Below are 23,069 nucleotides of genomic sequence, written 5' to 3' on the forward strand. Positions count from 1 at the left end.
ACTGGCCACCAACTGGATTTAACTCCTTTTAGATTAAAAGCACATACAGAAAATAAACCGTCATATTTTCTATGGTGTAAATTGTGTGTCTACTTCAGGGGGTTAACTGTGGTACTCTATCACAGTCCTGCAGAGAGACAACAATGAACAACAGGAGGAAACTCAGAGACATTTCAAGAATAAAAGAGGAAAAAAGTATAAGCTCTTACACAGAAATATCATGAAACCTCTCTTCTCCATTTAATTCTAGCAATGTTGCCATTCCATGGGCCAGGCTTTTTTTTTTTTTTGGACCAGACAGGTGGTTTTTTCTACTTCAGCATCACCATTTTTCAAACTCCAGGCCACTCCTGACACTGAAGTTATTTCTCATTTAATCTCACTACTGTGAACTGTAAAATGTATAAGCCATCTGAAATCATGTGCTCCAGTCAGACTGGCCTCCTGAATCTGAGAGTTTATAAGAAGGCAGAGTAGTTACATTTTCTTTGTTGGATTGTTTTCATCATTTCAAACTGTAAATTCTCAACAACATATCAAATATTCCGGAGTTATTAAGGAAAGAGTCTTTTATGGTGAACCAGTGTTTAGGAGTTTTCCTGTATTCTACAGCTCTGTAATCTCTCTTATTTTATCCTTTAAATAAAAAAGCAATAGAAAGTAAGAAAGTAGAATAGTGTACCAGGTTAAATTGAAGTCCTATCTAGCCTGGTACCCTGCTCTCAATAGTAGCCATATATGATTATCTAGAGATGATTATAACAGCAAATGAAAATAATACTTCCCCGTAACACTCACAAACTCCAATCATTTTCAAGTCGGGGACATACTGATCTAGATAGGGTTCCTGTGTACACAGTAACGCTCAATATTTTTTTCCTTTGAACTTAGCCAGTCCTTCCTTGAGCAGCAAGTAAACTTTAAGCATCCACATTATACTTGGTAAGAGTCCTCTTTTGAACCTGTTGTCATCAGGTTTATTGGATTTGCCTTTCCACCTTGTGATAAAGAGAATGAAATATCAGTTGAGCCCCTGCATGCCACTAAGGAGTCTATAAATCTGTATTATTTCCCCTCCCCTGCATCAAGTATGTCTTTTCCAGACTGATGACTGCTAACTTTGTTGTTCCTCATGCAGAAGCCATTTCATACTCTTGATGGTCTTTGTTGCCCGTTTGTTGTTTTCCAGATCTCGATCCAGATCAAAATGATCGAGTGGTTCGTTTAGAAGCTTTCTGCAAACCTTCAATGCCATTACTTGCATTTGCTTTCATCAATCACGTATACATACTGTGAAACAATAATTTAGAAAACCCAGAAGCTGTGTCGCTTTGATGACAGTCTAGAAAATAATTCATTTAAATGACACCACAAGTGATTCAAGATTTAATGAGACAGGCAACTGGATTGCAAGATTTTTGATCTGCAAGGATGAACAGTTGATTACCGGTCTATCATAAGGGCCATGAGAGCATCCCCCGCTCCTGGAGGTCTCACTGCTGGGGCTCAGAGACACCACAGCAATAGCAGAGCCAAGGGCTGCCCCTTCCTGGCTGAGTCCTCCCATTCCATGGTTGGGGGTGCACAGAGGAGGGTCTTGCCAGCCAGGGTTTGTCCCACCACCCTGCGGGAACACCCACCAATCCCAGCACTCCAAACCTAAAAGTAAAATAAATAAACAAGGGGTTAAGTAGGTGGCTGCCCTGAGAGCAAGATGGGGAGAGAAAGGAAGGGAAAAGGAGCCAGCTGGAGGTGACGGGAGGGATTTGCCTCAAAGGAAAATTGTTTCCATCCCATGGAAAAAAAAAGGTTTGAATTAAGCACTAATGGATCATAGAGAGGGTGGATGGAAAACATAATTATGTATACAAAAATAAGCTGGGCTAAAAATTTAAGTTAGATGGTAATATTTGTTTGTCTCTGTTCATTTTTTCCCTCAGCTTTTGCAGAGTCAACAACAGCCAATGACTTCATATAGAGTGCATTATACTTACAAAAGAGATTGTATACAGAAACCGCATGTAGCACACAGATTTACTAATCGATTGTGGGACTGCAGTGACTGGCCAGAAGAGCAGACCATGCTTGGAAATGGTTTAGCAGACAGAAATCCAACCACTGTTGTTTAAATTTTCGGCTTACACATGTGCTTCTGTTGTTTGCTTATTTAAAGCCTGTGTCAGTACTCTTCTGGAAAACATTACCTTTGTCTGGGCCTAGAGCAAGGTTTTGGAAGAAATTCATACTTGTCCTTAAATTAGTTTTAGGGATAGTTCTCAGAAGGGATAGGAGATGATGGGGTCCATCCTCACCTGAACTTTATAGCCTCCTGACTCTTTCTAAGTATCAATTCCCTGCTGTGCTGAGCATGGTGGCAGACTGCTGGCATCAAGCCTGGCACTGCCAGGGACGTGCAGGAGAGCAGTCTGCGTGCCGCAACAACCCGGGCTGGGGGTGGGGAGGGCGCCCCACCAGAAAAAAAGTGCTAGAGCTGTTGACGTGCTGTATGTCTTCAATATACAATAGGAAAAGTTACTTTGTTGGCTTTGCCAGGGTCTTTTATCATCCATGTTGCTGATTTAAAACATGGAAATTACTGTTAAGAAAAAAACAGATAAAATTTTAAAAGTAAGGGTCCACACTCCTGCTCCAAAAAAAAAAAACCAACAAAAAACCAAAACTTCCTTGCCAACTTCATTTTGGATCTGATGTTGCTTAAGTGCCTGCAGTTGAGCAGTGCCCAGTATTGCCCCTGCCCACACAATTCTCTCCCAAGAAAGGAATCAATTTTAAAGGCTTGGCACCAGCATCGTGTTCTCATCATCTTCCTTTAACCAAAAAGCATGAGCACCACACAGCTCCTTGCAAGAACGGACACAAAACCAAACTTCAGGCTGCAGCTCAACAATGAGAAAAGGAAAGAACTTCCCCATAGCACCGTGGAAAGGTTGCTCATTCACAAAGCTCTAGGTGTACGTTCCTGTCTGCATTCCCTGACGTCACACTTCAGGCGTTTGGCAGCTTTCCGGTAGCCACACTGAGTGTTTTGGATGACACGCTGCAGAGCTTGACTCTTCCTGTGCATTCTTTATGGAGAATTGGCACATGAAATGAAGTTCTGCAATTTATTGCCTTGATCAGCCAGTTTTGCTTCTACACAGTCTGATCTGTGCTAGATCGATGTAGAGGTGCAAATATTAAAACCTGTAAAACACTTAAGATCATACGTAGACATAAAGAGCAGAGGGAAAAAAATCAAGTTTATCCAGAGCACAAAATTCACAAGGAAAAACCCACAGGAATGAAAAATTGGCCCTGCTTTATAAAGTGATGGAATAATGCTGAGGTGCAAGCCTGTCAGTTACTACATTATATGATTCAGGCCTCCAAGTTGGTGATATCAGGATAATATTAATTTTGCTCGAAATTTAATAAAAAACAAAGTAGTTTAATGAAGAAATGGTAACTCATAAAAATTAAGAGCAAAGACAACATTCTATAAAACCAAACTTTCCTAAAAATATGCAGAAAAGACATGCAAATAAGAAGCAATGATGGATTGTTGGATAATCGGAATACCTTTTCATTTCCTAATGTGAAAGAGAATCTTTAAAACAAACAGACTAGAATGCAATTAAGGAGCATCAATGTGAATGATGTGGCTCCCTTTTTGTTTCACTGCCCATTAAATCAAGCTTAGTACTGCAAGCTGAAACAAGAGAGAATAGTGGCATAAAAAGGACAAACTGGGAATGGACGACTCATCAATGAGAAGTAGATTCCACCACGCTGTTGGCAAATATAGCATGCTTTTGTTAAATTAAGATTAATTCCTGGTTTCCTTTTTGTGCTTTTTCTTCACCCTTCTATTCTGTCTGTAGGGCATGGTTTGTTTTTTCTGACAGTTTGAAATTTCTGAGCTACTGCAATGTAGTGCCAACACACACTGTGCACAGTAAGTGAAGAAGAAACAATCTGGCTGTTGTTTCTTGCTTTGCAAATAGCAATTTGCTTCTCATGACTGTATTTTAGATCCTGGTACCAGGGGCCTGATTTTAGAAAGCTAAATGTTTCTGTCCCACTTTTATGTGTCCATTTAAGATGGTTATTCTGACACAAAATTAAAATTGGCATCCAGTTAAAATAACAAACTATGCAAATGTCCGGAATATTTTGCAATACAACTTCAGTAATTACACAAGCAAATTAGAGTTAAAGCAGTTGTTGTTTCTACTTATTACTGGCCTTGGTTTTCTGAGGAATCAGGCTTCTAGTATTGAATGGGTTCATCGAGGTGAACAGAGCATTAGCAGTTCATTCAACTAAATTTAAATCAAGAAGAAAATTAAAGGCATTTTTTTATAAATTGTACTTCATTATTATCTAGCATTAAAATAATAATACAACAAATATACTTTATTTTTAACACAGATTAAGCAACAAAACTAACAGATTTGCTACTACTACTTTACTCTATTTAGACATCCACTGGCTATGGTTAAAATGAAGCCAAATTTCCAACAACAAATTTCAGATCTTTTGCCAAATAGTAATGATATCATGTCAAGAAATTCCTAGAACAAATAGTGCTATAAATCATATGCCATGTGCAATTAACTATACATTTCATTTAGATTTAATAGGCTATTTACTGCATGATCTTCTTATGTCATAAATTATCATAGCTCTACTGAAGTCAGTGGAGCCTGTTTATACCAGCTGAATCTCTTCTCCTTACTGTTGGATGATTAATGTTGCTTTTCAATATTCAGTAGAAAAATATGTTGTGATATTGAGAGACATCACAAAGAGAACAGACAAATAAACATTAGAACTGCGTTGGGACTTTCCAAGAGATGCTGAAAGGCAACATTTGGGAAGAAAAATAAAAGCACAAATGTCATCATAATTGGTTTACAAGATGTTCTGATTACTTTATTTGAAAATTTTTAAATTAACTCCCAGGGGAAAAAGGAGAGAGGGGAAAAAAGTAGTATTGAAAATGGGTCCTGCTTAAAAGTAGCCATCAATCACACATGTGAGGTAAGATGACTAATTGCCTAGTCTAGAGATTACTGAAGATCAGTGATTCTGCAGTAACGACCATTCTTAAACACTGGATTACGTAAAATAATCCAGAATCATCCAGTTTAATTAGTTGTACTTTTGTCTCTTCAAGAATGTGACAACTTAGTTTGTATATGGTCTATCTAATGAAGAACCTTGCTCAGTGTCATTTTACCCACTGAGGTAACGTTCTTTTTCTTCTATTCTAATAGCCAGCTTCACTGTGGTTATATTTCTGAAAAAGACTGAAGACATAATGACCTTTACAAAATAATTAAATGTGATAATTCTGGATTATCTCTTAATTAAACCACAGCTTTGAAACACCCTTTGTGATTCTATCAACAACTGATTGCAGATAATCTTGAGATAAAACAATTAATCTTCTTTCCTTTTGATTACTTTCCTTGATCCCTTATCTGAAAGCAGTTATTAACTTTATCTGCCTTCATTATCATCTGTCTGTTTGAGTATTTGGACTTAGTTTTATTTATAGGTGTATTCTCATGTTTTCAATGGATTTTGCCACCAAAATTCAGGGGAAGGGGTTGGGCACCCTTTCACTCTGTTTCTGCCATTCACTAAGGGTTTTCACACAAGTAGCGACCCCACATCAGCCACGTGGTGTTTTTCTTGTGTTAAACTCCTAGGTTCCTGAGAACAGTCATATTTTGATGTCTCCATTTTAAAGATCTGCTACATAGATCCAGTAGTCTCAGTATCCAGTGTGATAATATCCAAATAGCTACTGTTGAGTAGCCAGAAGAGTAGTAGTGGGTTTTGGAAAGGACAGAACATCTTAAGGAAAATTGGAGCCGAAGTGAAATTTAATTTCACAAGATTATTTTAATTGCCCTACTTAATTAATGGAAAACCACACAGGATGACTTAAAACCCCCAGAGATCAATATCAGCCCTATTACATTATATATGACCTCACTTTGGGAAACTGAGCATCTGCCATTGAATTGGCCTTGCTGGATGTAAAGGTTTTCGTAATAGTTTAGAAAAACAAGACCTACATAAGGCCTTTTCTGAAGAGGCTTACACATTTATTAGTGCTGTATTTCTCTTTCATCCCTATTAATCTCTGTGAGGGTTTTTCATAAAGGCCAACATTATCCTAATAAGGCTAATCTCTCCCTCTGTATTCAATTCGAAAAGGCAGAGGGTCGTTTAGAAGAGCTACGTCAGGTCTATCTTTCCCAATTAAATTGTAGCAAGAGTTTAGGGAGTTTTATATCATCCTTTGTGAATATCCTTCTCCAAAATTTTCCCATGTAAAAATAACTGTAACAATTTCAGGCTGTTTCCTGTAAACTACAAAATAATTACAACTGCCATTTGTCTTCCTTTTCATACATTTCATGTTATTCATAAACATATTAACAGCAAAACAGCAGTTGATTATTAACAGACGTGTTGCAGAGCCAAATAAAAAGTTTTATAATGAGTTGGAATGTACTGATTTATGACAAAACAAGATCAAGACTAGTAAAGAGGAAGAGATAGAAATTACAGCTCTATCAGCAGCCATAGGTAGAAAGTGGTTGTGTTAGAACTTTTCATTAAAACATAGTTGTCAAATTGGCACATGAATTTTCTTGGTGATAAAAGGAAATGGAAATTTTGTTTACATTGATACAGAATTTATAACACCTACACGTTGAAAGCCCCCATCTTTAAGGGGTCCCTGGACTTCACGATCAGTGTCTGTATTAAGTTATTTGTTAAGATGAGAGCAATATTTGGCCTAGTATCTTAAAAATCTCTGTGAAACATATTTGCATTCAGTTATATTTCTGATGGTTATCACCAATAAAACCAGAGAAATCACCATGTTTCAAATTGAATTTCTGAAAATGAAATACCCAAGGAGTTTGTGGACTGCTGAGAATAACTGAAATGCATAACAGTGTTGTTAAGTAGATTTATTATGCGTTATGTCACCACTGAAAATCAACCTACATTTTTAATGGCATACTAAATTCCTGCAAATATTAAATGCATTATTTCATATCTATGCTTTATGAGCCATGAATGATACCTAAGAATATTCCCAAGTTTTAGGAAAAATTTTTGGAATGGTGTTTCCAAAACCAAGCCCATTTCTACCATAAAAGGATTTTCACAATTGTGTCTTCTTCTCTCTCTGTCTCTGTCTCTCATAATCACAGTAAAATTACAAGGGATCAGAATTTTCCATCTCCATAAATTGTCAGCTGATGCCAAGAAAATAATCTCAGATTTTTATAGAAACTTAGTACATATTTTAGGTAACAAAGACAAACTTATGTCTGAAATACACTGGACCTGCCAGTTGAGGTACGCAGCTGACGAGACTGGCAAACAGAAGCTATCTGCCAAACAAATAGGCAAAGTTATAAAAATGACATTAATTGAAATAACTGTTCTCATTGCTTTCACTTTTTTTTTTTCAAGAGATACTGTTGGTAATAAGCTAGAAATGCAACCTAAATCATAAAATATTCACTATATTACAGGAAAAGAGACCTCCTGTATCTTGGACATAAAAGAAGGGAAGACATTATGCTTATCTCTCAACAGCTGTGTTTCCATGTGTGACAAGAAATAATTTTATTTTGTCATCAGCTATATAAAGTTTCAACGAAAAAGTCAATATTACATGGCCTTTCAAGAAAACACTAAACTGAGGCTTATTAGAGAACTGAGTTTTATGCCTGTGTTTGTTTAATCATGATTTTGATACGTATAGTACTAAGTCTTCTAAAAAAATATCAAACATAGAACATTATCTATGAACCTCTGGATAGGCATAACTTAAGCTACCGCACACTAATCAAATATTCTCAGGTTTAAAAAAATTTTGTTTTTTGATCTTGTGACACATAGTTGGATCATGCGGAAGGGTAGGCCCATAAATTCATAAGCTCCGCGCAAGAAAATCACATATGGCAAGATACTTTTTGGTTACCCAGTGTGACTTTGAATACTCTACTAGTGAAGGTGAGATTGTCCTTTTTTCTTCTCCTTATAGAGAACATAAAATACTTCACAGGACTAGAATTTGCTACTGGTTCCACTTTTCCTTACTAAGTCTTCTCAAACCATTGACTGGGATTTCAGACTGGGATTTCTTCTGAATGACTGAGAGGTGTTTGAACACTGCTGTCTCTTCTAGTTAGCCTGGAAACCCCTTAGAGAAGAGACTGTATCTTGTCTGTGTGTGAAGAGCACCAAACTAAGTAACAAATGATGGCATTTTCCCCTGTCTGTCACTTTGCATAACAATAGCCCGTCTTTCACCATCCCTTTCTTGCGCCAGGGGAAGAAAGCCAATGTAACCGGGAAACTGAACCACGAGTGTCTAGAAGGTGATCAATATGAGGGCCTGTTTAGATGCAAATTGTTACTCCTTTCAGTCTGTCCCAAACTGATGGCTGATGACTCTTCCTTTTTTTTCCTAAGAGGTCAGTTGATTGGTTTGTAAGAGCCCAGTCCAACACCACCGAAGTCAATAAGAATACCGTAATTTACTTCAGAAGGATGGGAATTGAACTCCAGGAGAGAGAAAACCGTTATCATGCTGCTTAACTGTTCTTTCCCCAGCTCCTAAAGAAGATTTCATATTTTTCCCCTTCAAAGATTAAGAATGTGGGCGGATGGTGTAAGTCTCGTGTGTCTAGATATTGTGAGGCTTTAAAAAGAAAGGAGACACAATGAGCCACAACTCAAAACAGATATCTGGAGATGTAATACTCCCAAAGTATTCACTCGCTATGGCTCAGAAACTTACATCCAGCCCTGCTGCAATTTCATCTCAACGTGTATGTATGTGTATACACGCAAGATTAGTGTTCTATTTGAAATAGCTCATATTGTAACTGTACTGTGAAGTTCCTCTTGTCTCAACAGCCACAACAAAGGAAGTAAGTTGCTGAGCGGTACCCAGACTAGTATTTGGAAAGAATGAGAGAGTGAATGCAAAAAATGGCGTTTCCTCTATTTTCTAACTTTAGATGGTAAGTAAAGTAGGCTGTGCCATCTCCTGAACAATTTGCCTGCACGCTCTCTCGTCTGCCACTTGTTTAACATGTGATGTTATATGTCACTGTGACAGGAGTGCAACATTAACAGGCCCTAACAGGGCATGTCTCTCAATGGGGTGACAGCCCACGTCGACTCTGCCTCTGAAATACTGCCAGTTTCATTTCTATCCTCCAGACTAATTTCTCAAGATTATTAATGATAGTTTGAGTCTGAGTTTGCAGCACACTGAGTTTAGCTCCTGACAGTTACTCCCCATCCTTTCCAGAAGGGAGGCCTGTGGGTGTTATGACAATATCATTTTATTCTTTTAGTTCACATCTTTTTTTCTCTCTGTTTTTGTCACACTCACTCTGTCATCCTCCCTGCCTTTTTATGTGATTTTTTTTTTTTAAACTTAACATTGCCTCCTCATAAAGAAACCTCAAGCTTCAATGCTCAGTCTCTTCCTCCCTGCCATCCCTACCCTTGGCACAGGGGTACGCAGAGGAATCACTGTGGCAGGGTACAGAATTTTTGGATGCCAGGTGGCTGCTCTGAGTTATGCCTGCTATTAACCCAGAACACTAAATTAGAGCCTGCAGCCATGTCATACATGACTGCAGTATCCCTCCAGACACTTTAAACAGAAAACTGTCTATTATCACTAGTTGTTTACTAGAACAACTGTCATGGTTGCTAGGTTTATCTCACTTTTGTACGCTCCTACCAGACCAGGGTCTTGTATTAAATTTTATGGTTTTTTCACCTGTAGAACCAGAAGCTGATAAAACTTTCCAAATAATAATAATAACCACTGATCACTTTGCAGGTCCAGCAGCATATAAAACATTTCACGCTTTCTCTCTTTGAGAATCAGTGATTTGTGGTCCTCTTAAAATAGAGTATTTTATATAGTAGTTGGAACAAACCATGGGAGCAACTTCATTAAAAAAACAGTTATAGAGAGGTTATTGAAACAAAAGTAGCCCTAGCACTGGTAAGGCTTATGAGCTCCAGCACGGCAATGTATTAACGTGTCTTTATGGCTTCCAGGCCAGACCTGGCTTCCATTCAGGCAGCTCAGTGTGCAAGCAGATCAAACGCATGACTGTCTGCACCCGTCTGTGCAGACAAAGCCTCGGCTGCTTTCTCTGACTCATCCTGCTTCGGCTGGTTTTGATGCTCCCCAATGAAAACACACTAAAGCCATTAAAAGTATTTATGCATGCTCTCCTAAGGCCCCAAAAGCTAAGTGCTGGTGGTCAGCAGGGCTTCCATCTCTTTTCTTGTTGGAAAGGCTTTGCTAAGTAATCAGACCATAAGCTGAATGCTCATTCGAGTACATGGCACACACAAGCAAAAAAATACCAGTGACTGATAAAGACTCTATTAGCTTTACTGAAGACTTACTGAATTTCACTTACAAATGGAATTAACTACACTTTTTAACTCACTGTATACACAGACCATGATAGCTCAGGTTTATCTGGAAGCAATAGTCAGAACTGAGCATATCACAAATCAGACCCATGATTGAGACATGCTACCTAATAAAAGCAGTGCATTTTTTCCAGTTCCCAAGCTGCAGGAAAAGTCTATGATCTTTATTGCATCAAAAAGTCTCGTTGCCACATGCCACTATCGCGTCACATCTGAACAGCAACATGATATTCCTTTGTTCTTCTGTTGTGGAATCACCATCACTTATGGAAATGTTTACTAATACTAAACATGCATCATCTTCTAAGAACTATAGACTAGCAAAAGCACACCAAAGCTGTCCTGGGCTTTCTACATTCTTTTCAGTGGACAGAGTCAAATTCCAGGTCAAAGCAGCCAATGTTCACAAGTTTTCAGATATCTATGGCTAGCATATAAAATGTTTACATAAATCCCTTGATAAAAATCATGGTATACAGCTTTTTCTGGCACAAGAGAGTACTTGAAAGTAAGGAAAAATCTTGCCCAACCAATAGATACTACTTTTCCACAGGCTGGTCTGAAACTCTTTAACAGACTTCCTTATGAACTAAGGTCCAGAGCCCTCACTGGTTTCCACCCTGAGTATAAGATGCTTTTTTACATCTTTTTGTACCAAAGATGTCCAGCATAAGCACACAACAGAGTATCTTTGTTAATAATAATACAAAAAAACCTATTAGAACAATAACTGTAAAGCAGACTTTAACTATAAATTTAAGTCATTCACGTACATTCATACTCTCTTCTCCCCTGGGAAGAAAATAAAAATGAACTACAGGTCAGCTTTTCAGCCTGCAGTTTATGAACTACTGGAACACACTCAAATAGTATTGTGAACAAAGTCGTATAAAAAATCACAGATAACAGACTAGTATTGCCAATGCTTAAAGCTAGATGTAATAAACATAATATTAAATAGCAAGGGTGCATGCTCCCACTGCGTCTATACTTTTGCACCTCCCAAGCAGCTGCATAAAATAAGAAGATCCCCATTTGTTATGATTCTAAATAGTTTGGGATATATTAAGATGAAAGATACCATGTCAAGATACTGTATTACTGGGTGGCCAGTTCCTAGTTCACTGCTTTTGACATTTTGTTCCTTGATGTCAGCTTCAAAATACAGTTTCATTTATTGGAAGATTTTTTTTAAAGTACTTTACACTGATCTCATGACCTCCCTTGATCTCCAGGAATCCCGCATTACAATAGGAAGTGGGTAACACTGAGCAAGCAAATACCGCACAGCACCTCAAACATAACGCTATCAATCAGTAAACTTCACAGGGACTCTCTCTTTCCAAGAAGAAATAAAACAGAGGGTCTTCTCAGCTGTGGTTTCTAAAAACTTTGTGGATCTTTGGTACAAGAATAGGGTGCTAACCTCATATCTTTTAAAATTTCTAGCCAGATAATTGCATCTTCCTGACCTACATTCCTCTGGCAGATGCAATTGGGTTTAGCAGTGTTTCTCACTGACTATTGTAAATTGCCTTTGAGAGTTGCTCTGAAGTGTTAAATACTGCTTTGTGTTGCTTCAAAGGCATTTCTGCCATGGGAAAATTATCGCTCTATGACCCTTCTCTATGTTGCAGGAGTGATGGGACATTAAAATATTCTGATAGCCTCAGGAAAAGGTATTAAGGAATACACCAGTATTAATAAAACAGTGAGTGGTGTTTTAAATCTCTCTTTACACCAGAGCTTCTAATGTGACATTGAAATCTACGGTACACACACCACATGACAGGACTGCCAGTATTTTCCGGCTTGTCATACAAGGAATGGGAGTTTTAGAAATATCAAATGCACAACAATTTAACTCAGTGGAATTTTCCTTCACTGCCGGAAATCAGGTCCAAAATACCTTATGTCATATACCCCAAAACTATGCACCCAGATCGAAAGTCTCAGAAAAAAATTGCTTGCACAGCTGAGCCTCTTTACATTAGAAAAACAGTCCTGTGGGCTGCAGAACTAATGAGGCCTGGTTTCCTATGGGTTGTGTCTAATGGTCAGATTCCCTGATGTCTAAAAAGGTGCAAGCTCCTGTTTTCCCACATTGAGGTTCTCACTCTCCAATATGGATTTGCTTTTAACATTTCTCTCCTGAAAGGACTGGGGGAGGGGGGGAATGGGGCAGAGCACAATAACAGAGTCTTTTCCCTGTACCCAGCTGCCTATTTTCAGGCTACTAACAGGACACCTATATGTATGCCGCTCTTGGTAGAATTTGGCCAAAAAAGATCACAAGTTGGCAGGAGTGAGATAGACAGACAGAGAGACATCACGTAAGCCTCATCTCACTAAAAGAGAAGGCAAACTTTACCCATATGTTTGTATTTTCAGCAAATTCTTTCCAAAACCAGCTAGTTTCCGCTTAGACCGCTATTCTTTATCTTACTGATCACAATGGTATGCGATTCAGGTATTGAATATTTAAATATGTTTGCTTATGCAAAACTATTAATGAGACAAGAAAGCAGTTGCCAAACTGCATGCATGACAGTTGATAAAGCTGTTTTTCTACCCAACTTTAGGTAACCCATTTTGTTTTCTGCAATTTGTGGAGGGTTTCTCTTGTTCGTTTTATAAGCTTGTATATCAGGTACTTTTTCTCCCCTCTTTCTTTTCCTCGCTTTATATTTCTGTCAGCATTTTATAGTTTTGTTTAGGTAAGTTCACTTGTTCTGGGGAAATGCAGTTCTTTAAATCTTGTCTATCACTTTAAAAACAAGGTAGCAACAATGAAAGATGTAATCGAACTGTTAAATGTGGAAACTCAAACACAGGTTAACCACAGATAAAATAAAATCTACTCTGTCAAAATCATGATTTAGACTCTGCTGTTAGAGGCTTCTGAAGTAGGAGTAAGAGTAAATCTTTTTCTCAAATGTTTGAAATCAATTAACTTTAATGAAATGGAACAGCATAATAATTCGTAATCTTGGTACTTTAAAGTAATAGAAAGAACTCAAACTTCCTAAAGAAACATATTTATTGAGCAATTTTAAATTGAGAATATTTTCAAAACATAGCATCTTAGAAATGGATTGCCTCTCAACTAATTGAATAATTCAGTCAAAGTCAAGAGCACTTGGAAAAAAAATCTACCAAGTAAGTAAGAACAGTTTAATAATACACTAAACAGAAAGCATGACAAAATTTCTCAGTAATGTTAAAGACTAAATTAAACATTAAAAAATGAAGCATCAGTATGTGCCAAAACCACCTAGACAATCTTGGACAACTGGGAGCAGGAAAAATCTAGAACATTTAACTCTTTTGAAAACAAGTCCTATCTGTATTAGAAAACACTGAGATGTTGCATGCTTTGTCACGGGGACAGCAGTGCTCCATCTCAGCTCTCTTGCTGTTGAAAACGGCCTGCTTGATGTCCTCCAAGCTGGAGACAGAAGCCAGGCTGTTAAGTATCAGTGCTAGAGCTATCAATGAGACACAACCCTGTAAGTAGAAAAAAATCCATTCTCAGTTCAGAAATAACATTCATGCATTACCCTTAATCTGAATTGATTGTGTGGAAAGACCTAAGTACAAACAGCTTTAAAAAAGAATTAAATCCAATGTAACTCCTCTGATCTGTGTGTTGCTATGTTTGTTTACAGAGAGTTGAAGTCAGATACCATTAAACCACACAAGGGGGGTAGACCTGTGGGTGAAATCAGATCTGCTCTCACTCTGAAATAAGCGCTTTCCCTTAAGGTAAATTTTGACAGACTTGCCTTTGTCATAAGGCTCCAGCTTCAAAATGCATTTACCTAGCACCAAAGACAGTGAGCACTCCAGCTCTGTAGTCTGAATGTCCAGCTCCAGCCAAAACTATCTTGAGTCCAGACATAAGGAAAACAGGAACCCTCGCTTGCAACCTAGGAGTGTTGCAAGATGCAGTGACTAGGAAAATTAGTGTCTCTAAGCCACTGTAAGAAGGTAATTAAAGCTAGTAATTTCCTTTTTCATCTCTATGCAGGAATTATGAAACAAGGATTAGCAAGTACAGAATCAAACACAGAGCTGGTAGCTATTCAAATAATTTGGCATGTGTTTGTCATCACCGATTCATCTGTAGTAAACAACAGATGCCGTTAACTTAGTATGTTTTTTGTGAAGGTCTTATTTGGAAATAAAACCATAGCCTATTTACTAATACTCATTCTTTAGCTTGCTTTCCTTTTCAAGCTTGCTGTAACAAAAACTTAATTATTGCTCTTCATAACTATCTTCTTTTTTAGTGAAGAATAAATAACATGATAAATAACAAGAAAAACTCTGGGGTCTTAGGACTCAATTCTTTTTTTACATATGCTTACACAACTCCATTTTGCTTTGGTGGAATTTCTCTGGAATTACAGCAATGTGTCTGAGATTGTAGTAGGGCCCTATGATTTTTTCCAGTTATGAAAGCGTAATATGTGGGTATTTTAATAGGACGCAATGGGTGTGGGGGTTATTCTTTCCTGTAATAGACAGCTAGCTTTCAAAAACTTACGCATCTAATCCTTATTACAGCACTGGGCGGAAAAACAGATATGGTAGAGGGTTCATTTTTTCCTATATTTCTTTAATTTGTTCTCACGTGACGTTCTCTGTCCTTGATGTATCCTATTTCTCCCACTAATGATGGATTGCATTAGATACCACTAGTTCGTCTTTGACCAGTTTCAAATGATCTGTGTATTTCAATTAGTGTCCTGCTACCTTCTTGCCTTTCCCAAACTAACTTCTGTACATCCTATTTGGTCTCACTGGATTTCATTAAGTTCATCTAAAATAGGGAAGTTTATATTAAAAATTTGGTTTTACGCAAAAATATTTTTAGTGTGACTTTCCTAATATTATGTTTTTAAAGGATTAGAGATTACATATTCTGGAGTGAGTACTGCGATCAATTACATTAGGGACCATGAAGGGCCTATCCATAGATCCAATCATTCTGGCTTCTCAGATGTAATAGTTGTCATCATTTGTGCACTGTAAGCATGAAACACATTGTCTGGTACAATTATAGAAGCAGCTTAGACAAAATGAGCCTATCAATTTTTTTTGTTAACCCTCTCAAATATAGTTCTAGGTCAGGCTGTATCACTTCTACTCATGTTAACTTGTACTTCACCAAAAAGTAGATAGTTGCTTGATAATATTACACAAGCTACTGTAGACCAGTTGACATATAGTAAACATCCATGAAAAAATGTTTAGTTACATCAAATGTGAGGTGACTAGCCTTAAATTAAGCTTCTTGCATTCTTGCTTAATTAAATTAAATTAGCCTCTGTTTGCAGTGACGACTGAGTGACTGAGCCTCAACTGACAAATAACCTGTAATAGCGACAGCAGTTTGAAGGCACATTTGGACCCTGCAATTAACTGCAAAGTTTGTGGGATTTTGTTGGTTTTGTGTTTGTTTGGTATTTTTTTAAGGAGAAACTCAAAAAAATCCAGACATTGTTTTCCTTGTAAGGTGGTCCTGAAAGATAAGACCTTCTGTGAGCTTCAAGCACCAAAATGTCTATTCTAAGTCTAGCAAGCAAGTTTGTAATCAAAAGTGCTGTCATCGTTAATGGGTTTGAGACTTTGGGGTGGGAAGCTTTTACATTTCAGGTATACACGCTTAATCTTTTATACTGCCACAAGGTCGTTAAGCCCTGATGCTTTAAGCTCCATAAAAGCCCATCCCTGCCATTGCACAGACCTGCACTGAAGGAAGGAAAGCTATGGGACTGTCAGAGTCAGGTGCAAGTTAAGCCCCTGAGAAGCTGAGAGGCGATCTACACAAAAAACAATAATTAACCCTTCCAATATGTCTTTGAAAAGGTAGACTTCATCAATGTATAAGCAATATTAAAACTGAAGATTAGATTAGATTTAAAAGATTGCATTTTATATTTTAAAAAAACTCTACCTAATGAGCAACATGATTCATGAACTTAAGAAAAGCAAATTTCAGGCTTCAGTCATTCCTCATCTGAGTCTTTCAACTGAGCTGACAAATTGTCTGCTTTGCCTTAGCCTGTAAAAATGGAATCTGCCAGTTGGATGGTTAGTACTGTGGCAAAAAGTGCTTATCACACAATCCTGAGCCTATTCAAGAGGAGAGAGATGAGCCTGTTAGAAAAATCAAGGAGGGAGATGATGTTTTTAGAAAAATCAAGTGAGCATGCAATAAATCGCAGCTGTGACATGGAAGGTAGAGCCCAACATAACTGTGAGAATACAATCACTGAGAAAAAATGAAGTAAGATAGAAAAAGGCATCCATTACTGAAGTTATTTTTGGATTTTCTTTGGTAAATAATTTGAGGTACAATTGTTTCATTAGAAGTTAACATCATGCAAGCCATAAAAGCATTAGCCTTTCAGATGAAAAAGTTGTTCATCGAGTCTGTGACAGAGAAAACTAATTACTAACATACAAGAGTTATTATAACTAGACTTTACAAAAGAAAAACAGTAACATTTTACCCTCATCCTTATGAGATAGCATATGTAGAACTAGATTCTTTGGTTTATACCAACTAGAACCTGCCCTTTTTAATATGAACTCAAGGTAACAGAAACCCACATAATTTCTAGAGGTTTGGGATTTACTAGGGGTGCAGGTTGTATTTTTATTTTTCTCCCTTTTTTGGATTTAAAACACTAGTAAAAAAACTCACGTAACTTTCAGAAATTACAGCTTTTATTTGAATTATATTTTGGTAGAGCAAAAATAAATTTCAGGCTGAGATCCAACCCCTTCCCAACCCCACCCTCACCCCCCCTCCCCCCCCGTTTACCTGGCGTTGTCCTATCAATCATGATTATGTTCCTGTTACAATAATTACAGTTTTTAATCAATTTTCAAACAACATTGCTCAGTGGACTGTGAAGTGCAGCTGAAGTCCATAAGAGAGGTCATACTGAAAACGACCAGAAATAATGCTTTTTGCAGACTGGGAGGAGGGGTTATACATAGGAAAGACAGAGAGATCACCTTCTTATCGGGCTTTAACATTCATTCAGTACAGCACTGAAATAATTATAATTGTGCACTTGACAAACTGAAACATGAATTAGTTCTCAGATGGATACTCTAGTTGCCATAATAACAGAAGCTCTCCAGGCATTTGGAGGGAATACAGCTTCCAATAAATTGTATTTTCCTAAACATACAAGAAAAAAATTCCTTTTGCAAAGCGTCCCCACTTGATAATGTGACCTTGCACAGTAAAACAACTCACTGTTAGCGACCAGCACTTGCTCTGCTCCAGCACTGATGCTTTAAAGAAGCTTCTGTCTTGATGCTCTTAATAACACAGCTTCACACTGTCTGAGTGAGGCAGTAGGCTCTAACAGAAAAATATAGTGTACTTAAGGGTCTTCTCCTGTGTCCTGGTTCCTGAACAGAGTATGTGTAAGAATAATTTTTATTGCGCTAGGAGATCAGAAAAATCAGCAGAGGAACCAACATATAAATGTAAACAAGTCCTTGTCCCAAACAGTTTTCTACAGTGAAATTTTAGTCACTCAAGTCAATGACAAAACTGTTATCATCTTCAATTGGGACAGGATTTCTTCCTTACAAGCCAAGTAGGTGAAAAGTAGGGGCACGTTGTCTGAAAAGCTGTAGAATCTATAAGGCAACAAGATCTGTTGGTTGGGAACAGGCCCTCAAGCAGAGGGACCCTTGAGAGGTTTCCTGTTTGAAATAGTATGCTTGTTTATTTTTTCCAGGTTTGTCACATATAGCGCTATGTCTTGTTCCGTTTGGATTTTGTTACTAATCAAAACTTCTCTCTTCAAGAGCCTGATTTATTGCCCCCCCCCCTCCCCTCCCCAACGGTTTTCAAAGTACCACCGAGACACAAATGGCTGGCAGGGGAAATTACTGCCAGAAAAGTACCAACATATTAAAGCATTTATTTAAGAGACATGACTATCTGGACCTTTTCCAGCATTTCAGTATTTCAGACACAGGATATACTGTATTTAATATAGAAGGATCGGAGTGAATCGTCGCCATTAACTATGCAGTGAGTGAGACTGTACTAAAAAAAAAAACTTCAGTTCTTCTAATTGGGTATCCAACTCTGTGAATCAAGTAGGCTCCTAGGGCTTAGCTGTATGCACAGAGTTATCGTCCCCATTGTAGCAGGTCTGCTCTACATGCTCATAGTAATCACCAATGTTTAATTTAACAGATGGTTGGAACCTGTACAATTCCTCTTAAGAGGTACGGGGTATGGTTATATCATTCCCAATGTTGAATTAAAAGTAGAAATCCAACACCAAGTGATGCTGCTTATCCAGTGTAAGTCCATCTATCATTTCTACAGCTCTCCGAGTCTCTCTGATCTGAAATGTATGAGGCAATTTTACGTTTTAAGTATTACTGCCTTTTCTTGTCATTTAAGAGGCAAAAAGAGAGGTGCATATTAAAAATCTATTAACCCTACAAATAAGTAATTTATATAAAAGTTAGATCTGTGTACCCTGTTATTCTTACTTATAGTTCCCTGAATGAGGCAGAAAAACTAATTACTTTTATTTATACAGTCTCATTAGAGTAGAGTACTTTACAGCCAACTAGAAGAAACAAATCACTGCTCTCGGGACAGCGCTGCCTGCAATGAGTATAGCAGGGCAAGCAGGGACAAGAGCCAAAGGTAGGAGTGAGGTTATGGGAAGACTAGAGTTAGGGAAGTTCAAGAGATGATCTCTTCATCTTGTCACTTCCGGAGATTCTCAGCGGGAAACAGTCAAGATGGGTGTGACAATTTGGGATTTGCCAAAAAACGTCATGCAGTCCCATTCAACCCAAATTTCTGAGCGCCCAAATACCACTTGGTATTTTTACAATAATAAATAAAAATGGACAAAGCAATCAGTTGCAGTGCAGCTTCCCATATTGTCTGTTTGTCTTTTTTTTTGCCTGAAGTAGTAAGACTTGTCTAAAGGAATATTTTTTAAAAAAAAAAAAAAAAAATCCTGTATGCTTTATTAAAAGGCTGCTCTTCCCCTTGTTTTGCCATTGAATGCCTTCTTTTCTGCAGTTTATGTTGAATTCAGTTTTAAAAGCCCACATTTCTGCATTATGACACTTTTCCTAGTTAAATCAGTTTCTCATCAAATCTTGAATTAAAATGGCTTCTGTTCTCACATCAAATTTCATAGACTTGCTGTCAGAAATATGGGGGGTTTTGTCTTAGGGCTAGGACCGAAATGGACATTTCCTTCCCCGCAGCCTCCCCCGCTTTTTGTTTAGTTGTTAGTGAGTTGTTATGGTTACTTTTTAATTTGGGTGGTGAAAAAAAAAAACCAGGAAACATGTCTCTGAACCCTCTAGCAAATGAGGCCAGTAGGTTCAGGGCAGTGTCTGATCTGTTGCATAGCTTTGCAAGGTAATAATACTTGACACAAAATCAGAGGCCTTTTAAATTTGCACACTTTGTTTATAAATGCTTTCAGGATGCTTTGGTCCAGTTTTGCTACCATTTTGCATTTTGTTTCCCTTAGGCCTAATGAAATCATTGGGATTCCGCCTCTGCAAAGCAAAAAATACACATAATCAAGATGGGTGGTCTTTTTTATATTATATTTTTTAAACAAGCTAGACAAAATCCATGCATGGTTGCCAACTTGCACTTGCTTCCCCCTCCTGTCTCACTGATCATTCACCGGGGAACTATCAAGGTCCAGCCTGCTTCTCCCAGCTCAGCTTCTCCCTATGGTCAATTAACACTTGTCCAGTTTCTAAAGGTATTTACAGTAGAAATCATGCTTTTGCAGTCCCTGTGTACCCTTTCCAAGCATACCTTGCATATGAAAGATCAAATCTTTACGTACATGCAACAAGCTATGTAACCGGAGAACCCAAGCATACCAGCCATTAGGCGGTTATCTTCACACTTGGCAGGCCAGAAGGCTAACAGTTCAAAAGACACAGAAAAAAGAAAACTTTCTGATGCAATTCCTGCCAGTACTCCTTTTTGAGACTTAGTGTATTACACCCCAGGTGTTCCAGGTATGACCTTCACTTAGCTTATGCATTACTTTCAGAAATAGACTCAGGTGGGCTCACCTGATTTCAGGATTAGCGAAATTATGTTAAACGTCCTGACAAGCTGCAGTTGGCGTAAGTGTGTGAAGATCCTGCTTCATAATTTTGTGCCGCTTCCAGGGAAACGTGAGATATGTTTCCATAGCTTCACTTGGAGTTACCTGGGCCCAGGTGCATCCATCAGTTTTCTGTGGATCACTGTGGGCTTTGTACAGCTAATTATATGTTTATATGGGAACAAAGCTAAAAAGTAACTAAACGGAATCACAAGACTTCTCCTTCCTTGTCCTTATTCCTAAAGTTCCCTCAGAATAAAAGAAATATAAAAAAGACGATCTGTTTGATGACATCTTTTATTAGTCATTTCTCAAATGACTAATTGAAAAACTATTTCAAATATACCTTAGTTTATAAACAGTAGATTAAAAAATGCACTATAACTGAAATTGTGATAAAAAACCAAGGTAAGTAAACAGCAAAAAATGATAGAACTTTATCAAATATTATTACACTGATCAATATAAAAAGCATTTGAGTAAGCTAATCTGTCTGTAAATCTAAATATTAACAATTCTATTGCAGAGGCTACGATTACTTCCCTTTTCAAAATCACCAGCTTCACTGAGTTAAACAAAAATGTACTTTTATATGGTCACCTCTAATTGACATTTATATATCATTACTGACAGACCACAAAAATCTTGAACAGTATACATCTGATTTCACATGGCTTGACCTCTTTTTCTTCTTCCCATGCGAAATAGAGCGAAGTTTTCATATAGATCAGAAGAACACTTATAGTAAATAACTTACTCAAATCCATTGGGTAAATATGTGCAGTGCTGACCAGGAAGATTACCAAAACAGCTGTGAAGGTGCAAATGGAACATACATGTGCACACATGTGTATAAAGCATGTCTTTAGCATGATGAAATGCAAACCCTGTTGACTTGATATAGAGTTATTCTTAGAATGTTGAAGTCAATTGTAAATCAACCCTAATCTCATGAGATAAGCAATAAAAACTTGCAAACAACTTTTCATTTAAGTAGTCTCACTTGGGTTTTTAAACTTTTGATTTTTGAAAATCGGCAAGAAAATGTTTGGCGGTTTTTTAGTCATAACACTGCAGGCAAAAAAGTTTGACCCATCTGAAGAATTTGCGGCAATAGATCTTCGTTTGACCCATCTGTATTTCTTAGATTGAACAATGACAGGCAGCAAAGGTGGAAAAGATCCAGATGGAAAGGTGCTCTTATTAGATGAGCTGATACAGTTAGAAAAGGTGGACAAGATTTTCAGTTACTGAATCTTTCCATCAATCCTTAAAACTTATACTAATGAGAGTCTTGGTGTAGACCTAAATGGTCCATAGTTTATGGTCTTTGCAAAAAAGCAAAACAAGTTTTATTTCTTTTTAACATCTTTGGCTATAAGGCACAAAACTGATGGAGAAGCTCAATTCACACCCAAAGCTGTTCTCTGCCTTTAGCTTCAAGGAAAGCAGTTCCTCTTGTAGTCTCTAAATTATTCATAAAACTAACAAAGGAGAAGAGAAAGGGGAAACAATTATTCTATGCAAGAATATCTTAAATACTCTTTCAACTGATGAGAACAACAATCAGGAGACTTATTCCATTAAAAAAAAAAAAATCCAGAAACACAAACAGATTTACAGTTATACAGCTAAAAGATTAATTGCCACTCACAAACTTCATAGAGAAACTGCATTTCAGAGGGAGGAACAGCAATTAAAATATCAGATTTTTTTTAATGACAGAGCCACTATGCTCTGTCATTTTAATGACACATGCCACTATCCATAAACTTTAAGGTATGAATGCCATTCATAGAGCTCTGTTGTTATTAATAGTATGTTTATTTTTTTCAAAAAAATCAAATTGTTAAAGACTTTCTTTCATTAAGGAGTAGCAAAGGACAAAAAAAGCTATGAAATTATGGTGGTTGAGAAGAAAGAAAAGATCCAATTCTACAGCAAAAGACATATTTTCTAGCATCCTACATCTTCGTGTTGTCATACAAAAATATTCACTGCCACAATAGGAAGAACAATGCTGGATTCCAGAAACTGTGGGTGTGCAAAAGTGACTCTTCGTTGTAATGATTGGCTTTGCATATTGGACAGAAACCAGAAGAGGGAATTGATTTAATATAAGGAACAATACACTGTATTATACATTCATGTACTGTAGAGAAACTTGTGGTTGTGGTTGCAACAACCATGTCAAAATAATAAATAAATCAGTTCTATGTAAATTTAATTTCTCATTGTAATAAAGAAAAATACTGGGTATACAGGAACATCTGTTTTCAAGAAAATTAGAGACAAAATAAAATTTATTTCTCCAGAAAAGGACAAAAAATGTTTTGTTGACAGGAAAACAAATATAGAGAAGAAACAAGCAAAGCCTCTCAAAGAATCTCTACTTCC

The 23,069-nt window shown here is 37.4% G+C and overlaps 1 protein-coding gene across 1 annotated transcript in view; it reads right to left on the reverse strand.

Moving 5' to 3' along the window:
- Positions 1–1,447: 1,447 nt before the first annotated feature.
- Positions 1,448–23,069, reverse strand: part of TMTC2 (transmembrane and tetratricopeptide repeat containing 2) — a gene marked incomplete at both ends in the record, with an annotated part of 87,144 nt that continues 65,522 nt past the window's right edge. The window contains one exon of the mRNA XM_009582795.1: positions 1,448–1,659. Coding sequence (XP_009581090.1) covers positions 1,448–1,659 — 212 coding nt within the window. The remainder of the gene's footprint in view (positions 1,660–23,069) is intronic.

Source organism: Fulmarus glacialis, unplaced genomic scaffold (assembly GCF_000690835.1).
Source record: "Fulmarus glacialis isolate BGI_N327 unplaced genomic scaffold, ASM69083v1 scaffold11948, whole genome shotgun sequence".
Classification (NCBI taxonomy): domain Eukaryota; kingdom Metazoa; phylum Chordata; class Aves; order Procellariiformes; family Procellariidae; genus Fulmarus; species Fulmarus glacialis.